At 41.6% G+C, this 18,859-nt stretch overlaps 1 protein-coding gene across 2 annotated transcripts in view; it reads right to left on the bottom strand.

Annotated features, from left to right (window-relative positions):
- The window catches only part of LOC137043036 (protein jagged-1b), an 89,030-nt gene that overhangs the window by 9,383 nt on the left and 60,788 nt on the right, over positions 1 to 18,859 (bottom strand). For both annotated transcript variants that reach the window (XM_067419077.1, XM_067419078.1), the window contains exons 3-6: positions 13,325 to 13,382; positions 9,203 to 9,457; positions 7,523 to 7,583; positions 7,244 to 7,374 (exon numbers count right to left, since the gene is read on the bottom strand). In XM_067419077.1, coding sequence (XP_067275178.1) covers positions 7,244 to 7,374; positions 7,523 to 7,583; positions 9,203 to 9,457; positions 13,325 to 13,382 — 505 coding nt within the window. The remainder of the gene's footprint in view (positions 1 to 7,243; positions 7,375 to 7,522; positions 7,584 to 9,202; positions 9,458 to 13,324; positions 13,383 to 18,859) is intronic.

Here is an 18,859-nt window from a genome sequence, read left to right as displayed (position 1 = left end):
TTTAGCTGAAAGAAGAAAGTCATTATACACCTGGGATGGCTTGAGGATGATTAAATTATGGGATAATTTTCATTTTTGAATGAACTATTCTCTTTATGTTATTTCTAATAAAATACTCTAGAAATATTATTTCTATCAAGAGTTGCCGTTTTTGTACACATCTCTTCCTCAAAGACAGATGTGTTTGTGCTGACGCTAACGGCTGTTTTCTGAGGTGTCAGTGTGACACATGGCTGTATTTCACAGAGTGTCAACAGTCCAGAGAGACTGATGTTCTCCAGAGAGCCACGGCTGATCTGGCCCTCGAGGCAATGGAGTGTGTGAGAGACTCTACCGGCAGTCAACATCCAATCACAGCTCCTCTTCATCCAGCAATTAAATATACTGCACACTGTAGCATGAAATTGTCTGATGTGGTTTAACGGATAATGGTCGGTGGAGCAGTGATGCCGATTAATAATTTCAATGTGGTTGGTGCAGATATGGAATTAATAAACACAAGATGTGTGAGCAGAGTTTCCATCTCTGAATTTGATAGTTATGATTTAGTGGTTTCAAATGGCAAACATGCTGGTGATCATGGTTTCTGTAATAATTTTGGATGGTTTCTTAGATTTAGTTCCTCAATGCATTGCTTGTCCATGTACTCTTGAGAGTGAGGTGAGGAACCGAGCATAGACGAGAAAGAACAGACAGGTGCGGTCGGTGACAAGTTTAGGCAGGTAGAGGCAGGCTACGGCAGGTGAGACTGGAGCGTAAGGCCAAGTCAGGCAAGTGTGGACATGTATGGACGGCTCAGGACAGCTGAAGCTAGAGCGATGCGTTTGTACTTACCGAGCTGGCAGGTTCTGCCGGTCCAGAATGGAGGACACAGACACTGGAAACCTTGCTCTGTCTCTTGACACGTTGCCCCACGGCCACAAGGACTGGAGTCACACTGCAACACTGCTGCATACATCAAAGAACGTTATCCGTCATGTCACGTCATGTCATGTTATCCATGCATTCATCAGGGACAGCGGATGTAAAGGAGCTGTTAGCTAATTCTGGTGCAATTACTATTAATAGTGCATTGTCCCTGTAAAAATACATAAATAAATCTATCCATGCATCCATGCATCCATCCATACATTCATCCACCCATCCATGCATCCATCCATCCATCCATCCATCCATCCATCCATCCATCCATCCATCCATCCATCCATCCATTCATTCATTCATTTATTCATTTATTCATTTATTCATCCATCCATCCATCCATCCAACCAACCATGCATCCATCCATCCATCCACCCATCCATCCAACTATGCACCCATCCATCCATCCATCATCCATCCATCCAACCATGCATCCATCCATCCATCCAACCATGCACCCATCCATCCATCCATCCATCCATCCATTTATCCATGCACCTATCCATGCATTCATCCAACCATCCATCCATCCATCCAACCAACCAACCATCCATCCGAGACTATAATGCTTTTGAATGCAACTTTCAAATAAAAACATTTCTGTCTATGAAAACTTGGTTGCTTCTTGATTGTTGCAATATTTAAAAAAAAAATCAAAATGTTTAAAAATCTGATATGATAAGACTTATGATAATAAGTTCACAGTCTAAATCTAATATAGTCCCTTCAATTCACACCTTTCTCAAGTTTTTTTTTCTTTAAACTGAATGTTTTGTTACCATCTCATGTACACCAAAACTTCCATGAAAGGTTCACTGTGTATAACACAAAATTGAAAAATTGTGCAGAGAAAATTCTAAATATCTCACTTCCTGTTGGGTTTTCAGATTTTGACTAGATTTTTTTGTAGGTATCGGGCTGTTACATGTGTCTACTAAATTTCATACTTGTACATCACACCATCGGTGATCAGGCCCTAAAAAAATAAAGGCAAGATGCCCATGCTTAAACTGACAAGAACATGTAAAAACACTGCAATGGTCTTAAATCAGTCAACCAATGTCCTAATTTGAGGAGCTCTTAAACCTTGATTTCTGAGACACATTATTGTGTGTGTGTGTGTGTGTGTGTGTGTGTGTGTGTGTGTGTGTGTGTGTGTGTGTGTGTGTGTGTGTGTGTGTGTGTGTGTGTGTGTGTGTGTGTGTGTGTGTGTGTGTGTGTGTGTGTGTGTGACATGTTGTGCTCCAGTTAGGGAACATTATTTTGATGTAGCTCTGTCTAAAATGGGCTGCCTTTGATTGGTGCTGATTGCAGTCTGTGCAGGTGTGCGTGCGTGTATGTGTGTGTGTTTAACTACCAGAGGCACAGGAGGTCCCGTCCAGCCCAAGGCACACACACAGCTGAAGCCTGTTGGGGTCTTCGATACACGTTCCACCATTCTCACATGGAGAGGAGAGACAGGCGTTCTCCACTGTTAAGAGGACGAGAGGAAGAGATGCTCTTATAATCCGTCCACAACAGCTCTTACTGAACAGCTCTACTATGTTTAAAGCAGAATTACACAATACACATTTAATTTGAACAAAAGAGTGAGTGTTTTATGCTGTATCTTACAGAGATTCTTAGTTTGAGGCATTAAACTCCAGCTGTAAATGTATCTCTTCTCAACACCTCATAGAGATCACACGTTAACAGACTAAAAATATCCTCTCAGAGCAGATAATAGGTCAGACTCATGCAGGGTGAGAAATAAGAGCTGGAGACATCCAGAGCTGAGCTTTGGCTACAATATTCAGCTGATTTTTTTTTTTCTTGCACAGCACATCTTTGAGGTGTGTTTGTATTATGCTGTCAGGGCTGACAGACTTTATGGTTGTGTTTTATAGCATCAGCTCACCGATGTCACAGTTGCGGCCACGGAAGCCCTCCTGGCACACACACAGGTACTCGTTGGGTTCAGTGTTGGTACAGGTACCACTGTTCCTGCATGGCTGATGGTTACCACAATAATTCAGATCTGTATGAGAGAGAGAGAGAGAGAGAGAGAGAGAGGAGAGAGAGGAGAGAGAGAGAGAGAGAGAGGAGAGAGAGAGAGAGAGAGAGAGAGAGAGAGAGAGAGAGAGAGAGAGAGAGAGAGAGAGGAGAGAGAGAGAGAGAGAGAGAGAGAGAGAGAGAGAGAGAGAGAGAGAGAGAGAGATTTTGCAATTAGGGAAATCTTGACAATTTATTATAATAGCATTGATTCAGTGGTGTGTTTTTAAAAAGCAGGCAAGAATGCTTGCTCAAAGTGTGAGAATCAATGAGGTTCAATCTCGTGTTACGTTTGAGCTTCAGCAAGAACTGAAATCTCACCGATTTTGATTAAAGTATCTTCATTTGTATTTGGAAGATGAACAAAAGTCTTACGGGTTTGAATGGCATGACGGTGAGTAAATGTTTACAGACTTTTCATTGTTGGGTGAACTATCCCTTTAAGTCAACACTAATTAGCAGTTTGCATTACTTAAAAAAACATGCATTCAAAAATCTGAAGTGTGTACATTCATATGATGAAGATTACCTATAGTTAGGTTTTTTTAACTATGAATGAGGCAGTTGCCATCCTCAGTGTATTTCGCCATGTTGAAATGACAATCGGTAGTATTTCACTGAGAGAATCTTTGTGCTCATTGGCTGGTTCCTACACTAATGTTGTTTCATGATGTGAAATGCAAAAGTTAAACAATGGAACCCACTTATGAATGATTAGTGCATGTTATTCCAAAGAAAGAAAATGTTTGTCTTCTCAGTCTTTCATTAAAATCTAATAACTTGCTCTACCTCTGAAATGGCTTTCCTTCAGCGCTGATGTCACAAAGCCACCTTACTTTCACGTGACCCGCCAAGTTTAGTAGCAAACATCCACTTTCATGATCCAATCATGAAGCTTGATTAAATCAAGTCCATCCCACATTTTATTTCTGTTAAGTATCTTGTTTTACCAAGAAATGTCATGTTGTCATGGTAATACACTGTTTAGTGAATGTTGATTCGTGTTGACTTAAGAAATAAGACACTTGTGGTAAAGACAAAACCAATGCAAATTTATCATCATTAAAATTTTCCTTGCAGCAAAAAGACAAATAAACAGCCAAATTAAAGCCACATGATACAGAGGATTGTTTTCCTTCTCAAATTATAAAAAACACCTATACACACACAAACACACTGTTTTAAATTTGTTCAAAAACTCATTATTAATTATTTCAATATCATTATTAATTATTCAAAAGACTCCAAAAGCACTGACAGCTGTGCAACATCTGTTCAGCATCCCACCACTTCCAGCAATACAATATACCAACATCTGTCATATAATGTGAATACATAAGAGCTCACTAAAATTGACATCTCCCACTGGGAACTGTTGCTTGCAGGAAGATGATTTTTTTAAACAATAATTTTAAGCTCAGAATCATGGGTTACACAAAATGCCCATTTGGTCTAGACACAAATCAATTTGACAACCCAGACATTGTTTAGATGTAGTTTGTTCCATAAATCATACAAAATCTAACCAAGAATTCCTACGGGGTCATGCTTGAGGGGATGAGCTACACTCAAATGGATCGTTTCCTGAAGATTTACCCACAACACAAAAGCATGCTTAACTGGAAGAATTACAACCACAACATACAAATAGACACGCAAATTAAAACCAGCGCTATGGTGGAAAATGATGCAGGACTGGTAGCCTGCTCCTGAGATCTGAGTTTATTGAGAGAGTGTGTGTGTGTGTGTGTGTGTGTGTGTGTGTGTGTGTGTGTGTGTGTGTTGTGTGTGTGTGTGTGTGTGTGTGTGTGTGTGTGTGTGTGTGTGTGTGTGTGTGTGTGTGTGTGTGTGTGTGTGGCACTGAGATCAGGCTGATATCCATCTTTTTATTGTTCTATGACCACAATGAATCTGTCTGCACGTTAGGCGTGTTTGTGTGTGTGTGTGTGTGTGTGTGTGTGTGTGTGTGTGTGTGTGTGTGTGTGTGTGTGTGCGTGTGCATGTGTGTGTGCGTGCGTGTGTGTGTATGTAATAGCTGAATGGCAAGAGCCCGTTTTATCCCCACATCCAAAAAGTGCCCGGCTCTTGTTCTGTTTACTCCAGACTATCATCGGCTTACACCTCCACAAAGCCCTGACAAAACCCCAAGCGTGGGTCCTTATCAGATCATCTGGATCTATTTACACAAACATTGCCTGCGCAGAAAGTCCTTGGAATCAGTGAATATAATGACAATTTTTTGGCCTATTCAAATACGTTTAACAAGGTTTATTTTCAGGTCGTGGCTGCTGGATTTTAAAATAGACGAGGCTTAGGCTTTTTTCTTGTTAGGTTTTCCAGAAAAAAAATGAAGCAGCACGACTGCTTTGATAATAATAATAAATGTTTTTGAGCATCACCATATTAGAATGATTACACCACAGGAATATATAATTATATAATAAAATATATTAAAATAGAAAAAAGTTGTTCAATATTTATCATCAAATAAATGCAGCCTTGGTAAGCAGAAGTGTGCTTTTAAAAATATATTTAAAAAAAATTCTTACCACCCTTAACTACTCTTTACATTTTAATGTGATATTAAAGCCAGCGTGTGATGTGACATGGTTTATATTATAATATTTTTTTCAGAGATCTGAAAAATCATATGTTATAATATAAATCAAACGTTTTCATGTGACTATCATCCGTATTCATAATTGTATTGACATTTGAATAATAATTACATGTCATTTTTATCCAGTGGGTTTCTGTTGAAAATAAAGTTCACCGCTGTCAACAAGCGTTCAGCTGTTGGTCGGTGTTAAATGAACGTTGTGTGATGCATCGTGTGGAAAAGGGTGTGAGTCTGCTGTCTTTAAATATGCGCATATATTACAGCTACAAGTGTCATCCACACATTTTTTTTCTTCTTTAAAAAGCAACTGCAGCACATTTCCTTATGTTGCAGGTGTCATCTCACCATTCTTGCCAGATGTACGATAATTATCGTACTTGTACCATGACATTTTTTTGGTGTTTTAGACATAATCTTGTCTGTTTTTCTTAGTTTTGCAAACGAAAATATAAAGACAAAGCAGAACTGTTCGTCTAAGACTCCAAGCAACACACAGCGACATTTCCTTTCTGAGTCTGCGTTTTGAACAATTTGGGTGGACCAGTGATTTAAAATAAAGGACCATTAAGAGAACCATTTACTTCACTCTTGAATGAATCAGCCATTATAACAAAAGGGAATGAATGAATGAATGAATGAATGAATGAATGAATGAATGAATGAATGAATGAATGAATGAATGAATGAATGAATGAATGAATGAATGAATGAATGAATGAATGACTTAGTGGCTTACTCCATTAGATATTTACCACCACCTACTGGCAGTTTTAGTTTTTGATTTAAAAAATAATTTTCATATTTCATATTTCCATATTAATAAAAACAAACATTAAAGGTACAGGTTCACCCAACAATATTTCTTTCTTAAGCTATTTTTTTGTAATGTCTATTAGATTTTTTACACAATAATGACTTTTGGGAGTAATTTACATAATATATAATAACATTAGTCAAATGTGATGTGCGATTGACTTGCGATTAATTAGATGAATAAATTGTTTTAATTTGACAGCACTAATATACATAATATTAGTGAATGAATTAATTATATGTAACATGGCAATAAAATGTTTTTTAAGATTTTTTAATGTTTTAATGTTACATTTTTTTATGTTTAATGTTTTTAATGTTTTTATGTTTTAATGTTCAAAAGATTATTATTTGACATTAAATATATTTCACATAATAGCTGATAAAATCCCTCTATATTTGTGACCATATCTTGCAATCGATCATTGCTTTTTTTAATTAATAAGACAATTACAAATTTATTCGCTGTCTTTATTGGGGTTATACAATAAGCGAATAAAATGGTAAAATAAAAAAGCCAAAAATTATAAAACAAAGCAATTAATTTATTCATGCAGCAATGCACTCTGGTAGTACACTTCCTCAGGTCACAGGTAAAATTAAGTTGACAAAACTAATGCAATTAAGTTAAGCTTCCCTAAATGAATTAAGGCAACAAGTAAACCAAACAATTAGTTTTTACGCTGAACGAGCACTATATGTTGCGGTCCACGACGGCATCAAATCGATACTGTGAAAGGCCCCCCTCAACATCTGGCAACCAATGACAGCGACTCAGAGGTGGAGTTTGGACCATCCCACTAAGGTACGCCTAGTTATTCATCTAACCATTTCCAATCTGGAAACAATGCATCTCACCTTTGTCACAGAGCAGGCCACCCCAATTTGTGTCACACACACACTTCCAGGGTTCAGTGCAAGTGCCATGATCACACCCGGGAAACGTCTCACACTCATCACACAGATCACCCTTCCAGCCATAATGACACCTACACCGATAAATAGAGGGGGCAACAGACAGAACATGAGAAAAAGACAAACAAAAGCAAGCAGGTCCTGAATATCATATGGCATGCATTGGCGCTCTGTGGAGCTTGTAGACACGCGGTGATATGCATGAATAATGGGCAGACTCACTTGCACTCTCCGGGCAGATCGCAGGAACCGTGGTCCAGGTGACATCCCTGCTTACACACCGCTACAGAGATGCACATGAAAGGGTTATTCAGATATGATATGATGATCGTGGATCATTTTCATTACACTCAAAACACAAACTAATTTGGACAAATACAGAGATTTTGGACACATAAATTCATTGCCAGTCATGATGTGATGCTTCTCAACTATAAGGCTAGCTCCATGTTTTGACTTAGAAAATATAGGCTCTAATTTTGGAAAAGCATCTGAATAAATATTCATATAGTCTCAAGTCTAATGCGGGTTGTGTGAGCAAACTTATGGGTAACACTTTACAATAAGTTTTCATTAGTTAACGTATTAACTAGCATGAACTAACCATGAAAAAAAAAATGTGTTACTGTATTTGTTAATCTTTGTTAATGTTAGCTGATATAAATACAGCTGTTCAAGGTTTGTCCATGTTAGTTCACAGTGCTTTAACTAATGTTACCAATATTTTAATAAAGTATTAATTCAATGTTGAAATTAGCTTTAACAAAGATAAATCAATGCTCTATAAGTGCAGTTCATTATTAGTTCATGTTAAGTTATGTAATGGAGTATTGTCAATCAGTCCTCATTTGACCTATTTGAATAGTTTTAGACCATATGTATAAATAATAACCGGTATCAGTCACTATTATACATGCATGACATGCATATTAGTAAGGAAACCTACATTTCATCACCCTCTTAAAATAATTTTTATTTAAAAAAAAAAAATTTAAATTTTTTTTTTTTGCATAAGTCATCTCCTCATGATCACCCACGTCTCCAGTTGAAGAGATCATGCAGTTCTACCCCTGTAGTATAATGGCCTATCTCAAGAGTGTGACTATTCTTCATCCGTTTTATTTTGCCTAAGGCAAAAGACAATGAGACTTGGGCAATTTTACAAGCTTTTCAAGATGGCAGCTGCATCAAGAAGAATGACAATCTACTCAAACACTGAAGTTATTGGTTCAGTTTTTTGTGTTTTCTGAGAAACCTGAAAAAATTACTTGGGCAATTATTTTAGGAAGGTGACAATAATATAGTATATCAGTAAGTACATCTACAGTATATTTACAATATAATATAATGAATATAATGAATTATGATGAATTTGTACACCTACATTTGTAATATAATACAATATAATTATTATAATATAAACTTTGTATCATTTAATCCATAATATATTTAGGATGTATAATATCAGTTAGGACACCTAGAGTACATTTGCAATATAATAATTTAATATAATAACTTACAATGTCAATTTACAAAACTTTTTTTTACTAAAAGTCACACTTTTTAAACCAATTCTAAAACTCATTCTTATGTCTTGCATGACATTCTGTAAATCTTGAATAAGTGTGAGGGCCATTTGCTAAGCTCCGCCCACAACCCAAGTGGGCGGAGCTTAGCAAATGGTCAATTATGTTTTCTCCCAAGAAAAAAAAGGCACAAAAGCTGTCACAGGGGCCGTACCTTTCAAAAGATACACCTTTGTGCCTAAATAGTGCATATTAGTACCTCAAAGGTACATATTGGCACCAAAAGTGTCTATATTAGCTGACTATCCCAGTGACAGCTTTTGTGCCATTTTTTTCTGAGAGTAGTATGTTAAGACAATGTGCGGGACCCACTCACCCTGTCTGCACTCTGCTCCAGTCCAGCCCTCCTTGCACACCTTAATTCCAGAAGGATCACAGTCAAAATGGCCGAAAAAGTCATCTCGTGCTCGACAGAGTTTGTTGCAGAGTGGGCCGTAGTAATTGGCATCACAGCGGAATCGCAGGCGGTACACCAGAGTGAATGTGCGGCCGTGATGGCGGAAAGGCTGCCACTGCTCACCTGGGTTCAGCATGGAGGAAAGCAGAACTCGCTCCAGTAATTCCTCCCGACCTGAAGGGGGCGCCAGACAGAGAGGGTAAAGTAAAAAATATATATATCCTGAATTTACTCACCCCCATCTCATCCAAGATGTTCATGTCTTTTTTTCTTCAGTCACAAATTAATTAAGCTTGAGGAAAACATTTGAGGATTTTTCTCCATAATTTGTCTGGCTATCACCAGACCAAGCTCAATTAAAGATTGAATATTGGTCTGGGGAGTCTGCTCTGTATTTCCTACAGCACAAGAGGCGTGATCAACTGGCATTATTCGAATAACTCTGTACGCAATTGGATAGTAATTCAACCAATCAGACTAAAAGAGACGTGATCAACAGGCATCGATCCATTGCTTCTCTATCTGTCATCATTTTAAACCAGCCAATAGCGTGCTAGTTGGATAAGCCAGTCTGTGATTGGTTCCCAGTTGCTGGGCGAAATCAAATCGCAGGCAGATCAGGCTGGGTTTACACAGTCTAGCATATAGTGGACTTTAATGGCAACCAACGGTTGAAGGTTCGAATCAATGCAGTTTCAAAGGAAGGGCTTCAGAGGCTCTGCACCATCCCAGACAAGAAGTAGGGTCTGATCTAGTGACACGATCGGTCATTTTCAAGAAAATTTTAAAATGTATATTCTTTTTAACCACGAATGTTCGACTTCAGTGTTGTGATTATTTACGGCATATGACGTCATCACGCCTGAAAGGTCACATGACGTAAGTAGAAGTGACGACCAAGTGCCGAAAAAATCCCATGTTCTCCTCTAACTTAAAATTTGTCCAAAATCGTTGTTTTACCTTTATTTTTGTAAATGCCATTTTATTTAGTCTTTGCACGTTTGTTTTAACACTGGATTGGCAATTCCACCTACGTCACGGCCACGACCTTTCCGACAATGACGTCACACGCCGTGAAGAATCACCCTGCTTAAGTCGAGCATTCGTGGTTAAAAAGTATATACATTTAAATTTTTTCTTGAAAATGTCTGATTGTATCAATAGATAAGACCCTATTCCTTGTCTGGGATCATGCAGAGCCTCTGAAACTGCATTGATTTGGACCTTCACCTGGAGAAAAATCCTGGAATTTTTTCCTCAAAAAACTTAATTTCTTTTCGACTGAAGACAGACATGAACATCTTGGAAGACATGGGGGAGAGTAAATTATCAGGAAAGTTTTATTTTAAAGTGAACTAATCTTTTAACTTGTGATGAAAAGTCATTAGATTTGTTCATTTCTCTTTTCGTTCCTGGTGTACCAGAGGGAGACTGTTAGCCAGCCAAATCTCGACTACTGTAACATAGTGCATTATCTCCCACAAAACGCTCTAGAAAGAAAGATAAAGACAGAAAACTTGCCTAACAGATGAGATCATCTGGGCTTAAAAACAAAGGAATGAAAACAGAGAAGAGTGAAGGTGTGCAAACAGAGATAAGTTATCCCAGCAACGCCACGCACTTAATCAAAATAAACATCAACCACATACAGTGACCCTAAAAATATTTGGACCCTTAAGGCACAATTTTCACACACACACACACACACACACACACACACACACACACACACACACACACACACACACACACACACACACACACACACACATCTGGACATGGTCTCTCGTTCTCTTCTGTTAATGCACTGCAGTTCAAGCTCAGTCAGTAATTAGTGCTGTGGGCCAATTCAACGGCATTATACTACAACCCATTAGAGATGTAAATGACTCCAGCAGAGCTGCACTCACGCAGAAAACATTGAGCACAGTTTATCACTGACACGTTCAGGCACATAAATTTACATGAACAAGTCTGATTTCTCATGTAATATAAGATAACGATCACACAACATCCACAAGAGAGGAATACATTTGGATCTAGAGTGTGGTTCAATAATAAGAGCACACATATATATCTACAGAACCAGGACTGAGCAACATTCAGAATTTAAAAAGCTCTTCCATAAATATTTTTAGTCACTAGATTGCGAGAATTAGCATTCCCACATCTATTAGCATATCTATTCATCTCAATGTCAGTTGCTTGATTGCCACTATTTTTAAACATATTTGGTTGGTTGATTGGTTGGTTGGTTGGTTGGTTGGTTGGCTGATTGATTGATATTGTGCACGTTTGAAAGTATTCTTGGATGTCTGCATACTACTATTTTTCAAAACAATTAAGCAATTAAGTTTTTTAAGCACAAGTTTACAAATATATTCATTCCAATATTTATTTTAACTACTATTAAAAATTACACTTTCAGCATGTGAATGTGTTCAATTTAAGCAATTTCAAATATACTTCCTTAGCAAAAATATAAATTGCAGTTTTCCATCGATATGGCCCAGTTCAAATTCAGGAATTAAACTACAATTTAAATTCATTTCTGAATGGCGGACCGCCCTGGACAGAAGACGATAAAATAAATGGGAAACACTTGCGTCCTTGCTTCTCTCTCTCTCTCTCTCTCTCTCTCTCTCTCTCTCTCTCTCTCTCTCTCTCAAAGTCTTTTTCAAAGACATAATGGGTAAGGACGGACTGTTAAAGCTGTATGGCACTCAGATACCAGATATAATAGGGTTGTATAATAATCCAGAACTGGCAGGAAAAGCGGCTCTACAATTCCAAACCCGCGTCATTTAGACTCCTGGATCAGCCCACCTAAGCCTCACCTCACCAGAGACAAGCTGTAAATCCAATGAACGAGAGAAGGGATGGGTAAAGTAAATGAAAAGACAGGACCAGAGCTGGAGGGCAGTGAAAATGAGAAATTAATAGAGAGGAAAGAATAAGAGAGATTTAGAAAAGAAACAAAGGGGAAGAAAAGAAAATTATGATAAAATAGAATAAGACAGAATGTGCATGAGAATAAGAAAAAGATGATGAGAGAAGTAGACGTGCATGCATGTTTGAGTAACAAAATTTAGTTTAGTTATTTATGAAAACGAAGCAACAATATCCAAATGATTTAAATGTATCTCAGCATTGTCTGAAGCATGCACATGTGTCTAATTTATTCATTAAAGGACATAATCGGTGCGTGTGTGTGTGTGTGTGTGTGTGTGTGTGTGTGTGTGTGTGTGTGTGTGTGTGTGTGTGTGTGTGTGTGCATGTGCGTGCGTGCCTGTTTATGTGGTTTATGAGGACACAAATTTGTATAACTACATGGGTATTACACTGGTATTAGACTATAAATGTGGTTTATGAGGACATATTAAATGTCCTCATAATTCAAATGGCCTTAAAAACATACTAAATGATGTTTTTTTGAGAAAGTAAAAATGCAGAATGTTTCCTGTGATGGGTAGGTTTAGGGGCAGGGGCAGTGTAAGGGGATAGAAAATACGGTTTGTACGGTATAAAAACCATTACGCCTATGGAGAGTCCCTGTAAACCACATAGACCAACATGTGTGTGTGTGTGTGTGTGTGTGTGTGTGTGTGTGTGTGTGTGTGTGTGTGTGTGTGTGTGTGTGTGTGTGTGTGTGTGTGTGTGTGTGTGTGTGTGTGTGTGTGTGTGTAATCCAGCAGCATATTTTCAGTCATGGAGCTTCTCTTCAATTATAAGGAGAAACAATCAGAAAGCAACACAGGAAATGAAAGAGTCATGGAGACTGACCCCGTGCATTACTCAGTTCTCTTGTAATCCCCAGAAGACAGCATGAGGGGTAAATACAGATTGGTTGTCTGATGTCCTTATTTTCATTCTTTCTTTCTTTCTTTCTTTCTGCTATGATATTGCTACAAATCGTTTCTGTGAGGACACATTTGATCCACGGATTTTATTTTCAAGTCTCTCTCACACACACACACACACACTCACACACACACACACACACTCACGCACACACACACACACACACACGTATCATCATACCTGCCTCTGATGTTTCATTGTCATGATCCAGAGCCTCGATCACCAGAGAAAACGATTTCTAGACAAAGGAAAATAAACAAGGAAATGCATGTCAGTGCGTTGTATATAATGCTACATGTCCACAACACATTGTGATGGATTTACTGAGTGAAAATATAAATCATACATAATTCAGTGCAGAGCTTTTAATTGTAGAAATTAATTGAATTTCCATTTAATTGTCCGTCAAATAAAAAGTCAGATCACTTAGAAAAGTAACTACATCTCTCCACAATAAGTGTCAGGGTTCTGTCACTTCGGTCTAGCTTTCTCTTGGTTTGGTGACAGAGTCCTGACACTCCTGTATTTTGTCTTGTCTTGTGTGAGCGCGCAGCTTTGAGCATGCTCGAGCTGCGTGCTCTTCTGTCCCTGTCATTTTCTATGTGGGGCGTGGTGTTTGGGTCCCAGCACTTCTGTCTAGTTGGGTTTCGGTTTTGTGTTGGGATTCGGACATTCATGCTCCTTGTGTTTTGTCTTCTGTTGTGAGTGCACAGAATGAGCATTCGCTCATTCTTGTGCACTCTGTGTTGTTGTGTGTGTGCGCTGTCCTGTCTGTGTGTTTTGTGTTGTGTAGCATGCAGCTGGTGTTTTACTTGCTGCATGCTTTCGTGTTGTCATGTTTCGTGTGAACATGCAGTTTATGAGTTTTCATTAACTGCATGTTCATGTCATGTTTGGTGTGAGCACATGTTCATGTGTTTCTTTGTCCCATGTGCTCTCATGTCAATTGTCTAACCCCACCCACCTTGTTTCCTGATTATTGGTTCATTTGCCCCACCTGTCTTCTCCCATTACCCTCGTTTGTTTGCTCCCCATTTAATCTCCTTGTGTTTGCAGTCCTGTGCTGGATCGTCATCAAACCTTCCTTGTCAAACCTACCTCATGTTTCCCTGCTCCTGAAGTCAAGTCAAGCCAAGAGAAGTCAAGTCAAGTCAAGCCAAGAGAAGTCAAGTCTTGTTTTTCCCCCTTGGGGTAGTTTTTGTTTGTCTTTATTTATTTTTATGAAATAAAGCCCATTCTTCCTGCAATTGAGTCCTCGCTCCTTTTCCACACACTACAAACCCTGACAGAACGATCCAGCCAAAAAGAGGACTCAGCAGAGGATGGGCATCTTCCTTTTCCCATCTCCATTCAAAGGGGCCTCGGTGAAGGATCAGATGGTCCAGGTCATCAGGCATGTCTCTCTTCGCCAGGAGGGTCGCAACATCAAGGACTTTGCCTTTGACTTTCTGGCTGTAGTGCATGGCCTGGACTACAGTGATGATGCTGATTTAAAAGAGGTTTTTAACACCTGCCTCACAGAGCCCCTCAGCCCTTGGGAGATGGGAAGGTTGGGGCACCTGCCGTTTTGGAAATTCGTCTGCCATTTACACCAGCGTGTGAAGTCCAATCGCAGCAGTTTCCGTGGAAGCCCCAGCCCTCCGATGACCTGCAGACAGAGGAGGAGGAGGAAGAAGGTGTCAGCCTCATCAGACACCTCTACTGCGGTAGATGCTGCAGCTCTCAGAGAGTCGGCCGTAAATGCTGCAGCTTTCCCAGAGGCAGCTGAAGACGCTTCAGCTCCCCCAGAGGCAACCGAAGATGCTGCAGCTCCCCTAGAGGCGGTAAGCACCACACCACCGCTTTGTTCTCGTAAAAGGAGGAGGAAGAAGGCTTCCTTCGTCCTAAATGGCCTGGAGGCCATCCCAGAGCCTGCTACCGGCCCAGGCTCCTTGCCCTGCCCGCGCCGCCCAGGCTCCTTGCCCTGCCCGCGCCGCCCAGGCTCCTTGCCCTGCCCGCGCCGCCCAGGCTCCTTGCCCTGCCCGCGCCGCCCAGGCTCCTTGCCCTGCCCGCGCCGCCCAGGCTCCTTGCCCTGCCCTCTGCCTGCCCGGAGGCCGTCCCAGAGCCCTCTGCCTGCCCGGAGGCCGTCCCAGAGCCCTCTGCCTGCCCGGAGGCCGTCCCAGAGCCCTCTGCCTGCCCGGAGGCCGTCCCAGAGCCCTCTGCCTGCCCGGAGGCCGTCCCAGAGCCCTCTGCCTGCCCGGAGGCCGTCCCAGAGCCCTCTGCCTGCCCGGAGGCCGTCCCAGAGCCCTCTGCCTGCCCGGAGGCCGTCCCAGAGCCCTCTGCCTGCCCGGAGGCCGTCCCAGAGCCCTCTGCCTGCCCGGAGGCCGTCCCAGAGCCCTCTGCCTGCCCGGAGGCCGTCCCAGAGCCCTCTGCCTGCCCGGAGGCCGTCCCAGAGCCCTCTGCCTGCCCGGAGGCCGTCCCAGAGCCCTCTGCCTGCCCGGAGGCCGTCCCAGAGCCCTCTGCCTGCCCGGAGGCCGTCCCAGAGCCCTCTGCCTGCCCGGAGGCCGTCCCAGAGCCCTCTGCCTGCCCGGAGGCCGTCCCAGAGCCCTCTGCCTGCCCGGAGGCCGTCCCAGAGCCCTCTGCCTGCCCGGAGGCCGTCCCAGAGCCCTCTGCCTGCCCGGAGGCCGTCCCAGAGCCCTCTGCCTGCCCGGAGGCCGTCCCAGAGCCCTCTGCCTGCCCGGAGGCCGTCCCAGAGCCCTCTGCCTGCCCGGAGGCCGTCCCAGAGCCCTCTGCCTGCCCGGAGGCCATCCCAGAGCCCTCTGCCTGCCCGGAGGCCGTCCCAGAGCCCGCTCTCACCCTGATTCCAGTCTTGTCTGATCTGCTTGTCCTGCCGACCCCACTCAAGTCCCATGCTCTGCCGGTCCCGCTCAGGCCTCCTGTCCAGCCAGCCCCAGTCAAGCGTCCAGACCCACCTGATCCTCCCTGGCCCTCAGCAAGGGCTCCAGATCCACCAGAACCTGCCTGGTCCATCCCTCCCTGGCCCTCAGCCATGACTCCAGATCCACTGGAGCCCGCCTGGACTGTCCCTCCAGCACCACCCTGGTCATCTGATGGGGTTCCTGATTGGCCAGAGTCACCCTGGTGTGCCCCTCTGGCTCTGCCCTGGCCTTCTGCTGGGACTCCAGACTTGCCTGAGCCTCCCTGGCTCATCCCTCCCGTCCCTTCTTGAGATGTTCTGAGCTGTCCTGCTGGCTCTGACTTGGCTCCCCTCCCTCCCTCCTCTCTTTGTCTCTGTGTTTTGATTTTCCTGTCTTGTGTTGTCTGTGTCGGTCTTATGTTCCTGTCTTGTTTTAGTGTCCCTTTTTGGGGACGCCAGGTGGCGTCCCTTTAGATGGGGGGTAGTGTCAGGGTTCTGTCACTTCGGTCTAGCTTTCTCTTGGTTTGGTGACAGAGTCCTGACACTCCTGTATTTTGTCTTGTCTTGTGTGAGCGCGCAGCTTTGAGCATGCTCGAGCTGCGTGCTCTTCTGTCCCTGTCATTTTCTATGTGGGGCGTGGTGTTTGGGTCCCAGCACTTCTGTCTAGTTGGGTTTCGGTTTTGTGTTGGGATTCGGACATTCATGCTCCTTGTGTTTTGTCTTCTGTTGTGAGTGCACAGAATGAGCATTCGCTCATTCTTGTGCACTCTGTGTTGTTGTGTGTGTGCGCTGTCCTGTCTGTGTGTTTTGTGTTGTGTAGCATGCAGCTGGTGTTTTACTTGCTGCATGCTTTCGTGTTGTCATGTTTCGTGTGAACATGCAGTTTATGAGTTTTCATTAACTGCATGTTCATGTCATGTTTGGTGTGAGCACATGTTCATGTGTTTCTTTGTCCCATGTGCTCTCATGTCAATTGTCTAACCCCACCCACCTTGTTTCCTGATTATTGGTTCATTTGCCCCACCTGTCTTCTCCCATTACCCTCGTTTGTTTGCTCCCCATTTAATCTCCTTGTGTTTGCAGTCCTGTGCTGGATCGTCATCAAACCTACCTCATGTTTCCCTGCTCCTGAAGTCAAGTCAAGCCAAGAGAAGTCAAGTCAAGCCAAGAGAAGTCAAGTCTTGTTTTTCCCCCTTGGGGTAGTTTTTGTTTGTCTTTATTTATTTTTATGAAATAAAGCCCATTCTTCCTGCAATTGAGTCCTCGCTCCTTTTCCACACACTACAAACCCTGACAATAAGTGCTAAGAGCAAATGAGGGACAAGTTATATGCCAAAGTCGACTACTTCCTTTGTGAACAAGAAGTGTGTTTAATTCGTGTGAAGAACATGTGAACTCGTACTGTACTTTAAATCTTAAAAGCATTTTAAAAACCTGTACTTCTGGATACATTTACTATGATTACCAAATTGCAACTTAATTACAAATGTATAATGATAGTATAATACTAATATATTTAACTATATGACATACAAGTGTCAATAAAAATGACATTAAAGCATGTTTTAGTTTACCATTAATTCTAGTAAGTTCATTCAGCAGTACACTATCCATATTTCAAAGACAAAAGAAGTAATTATGAAATGACATTTAAAGATGTACGACTAATGTGGATCAAAAATGCACTCTAAAGTTCAACTTACTCCATTCAATATACATTTTAACGATTAATACATTTTAATTTATGCTACATTCAGTTTGCACTTAAAGCAAGGGCTGTAACCATGTCTTGAATATTGGGGGCTTGGTTGAGGGACCACCGTTTCTTGTTGTGTTTTTTTAGGGGGTCCCTTTATTTAAAGAAATCAAATGATTAAAGGATTTAAAGTGATTTAATGGAATAAAGAAGAAATGAGAACGTTAAAATAAGTAATAGGTCGAATTATAGCCTATATAGTTGTGAAGTAATCCCTTTAAACTCTTTGCAAATAATATTTAATTTTAAAAACTATGCACAAATTCACTCTTGTTTGTATGTAGCCTAGAAATATAGACGCACCCCAGCGGCAGCAAATTTTATTTGCCCGCGAGTGTCATCTAGCAACTCTCAATACCCTTCTGAGCTGTATTCGCCTAACTCTTGCCGGGCCAATCACATCGTTTATAGAGTCGGTGGGCGGGGCCATAATGACGACGACCGAGTTGCGTTTGCGTTCTTCTAGTAAACACAGAAACTGGCGAACGGCGGTCTTTCGAATCAGCTTCGACCGCGACTCTGGAAGACTTTGAGTTAAGCTTTTCTCTGAGAAAAGAACAAAGAACGGCACTGAAGTCATTCTTAAGAAGGGAAGATGTGTTCGGAGTTTAGCCGACCGGATACGGCGAATGTTTAATCTATCAACAAGCTCTGCTTCACCTTCATTGCTCTGGTTGGTTGTAGCGCTATCCTATCGCGTGCAGAGGGAGTTTGAAAGACAACCGTTTATCCGCCCCTCAGATTGAGCTGTCAATGGTGAGTTTCCAGACCAAACATCTTGATGTGGGTCTGGCTTGTCAGGCTAGTTAGTATGTGTAATATGTCACAAATGTAAAAAAGTGTTTCTTGTCTATTCAGTTATGAATGACATTTAAACGATGAAATTTACTGTGGGTCACTAAAAGTATCCATAGTAAACCGTTTAAAAATTGTAGCTACTTATATCTTACCAGGCACGCTCTCACTGTAAATACTAAAAGGGTTCTAGGCTAAAATGTGTTGTTGGATGTCATGGTTTGAGCTCTTTTATCCTGATATATCTCTAAAGTCCAGTGGGGGAACA

Source organism: Pseudorasbora parva, chromosome 16 (assembly GCF_024679245.1).
Source record: "Pseudorasbora parva isolate DD20220531a chromosome 16, ASM2467924v1, whole genome shotgun sequence".
NCBI classification, from domain to species: domain Eukaryota; kingdom Metazoa; phylum Chordata; class Actinopteri; order Cypriniformes; family Gobionidae; genus Pseudorasbora; species Pseudorasbora parva.
This window is presented reverse-complemented; position numbering and strand designations above follow the sequence as displayed.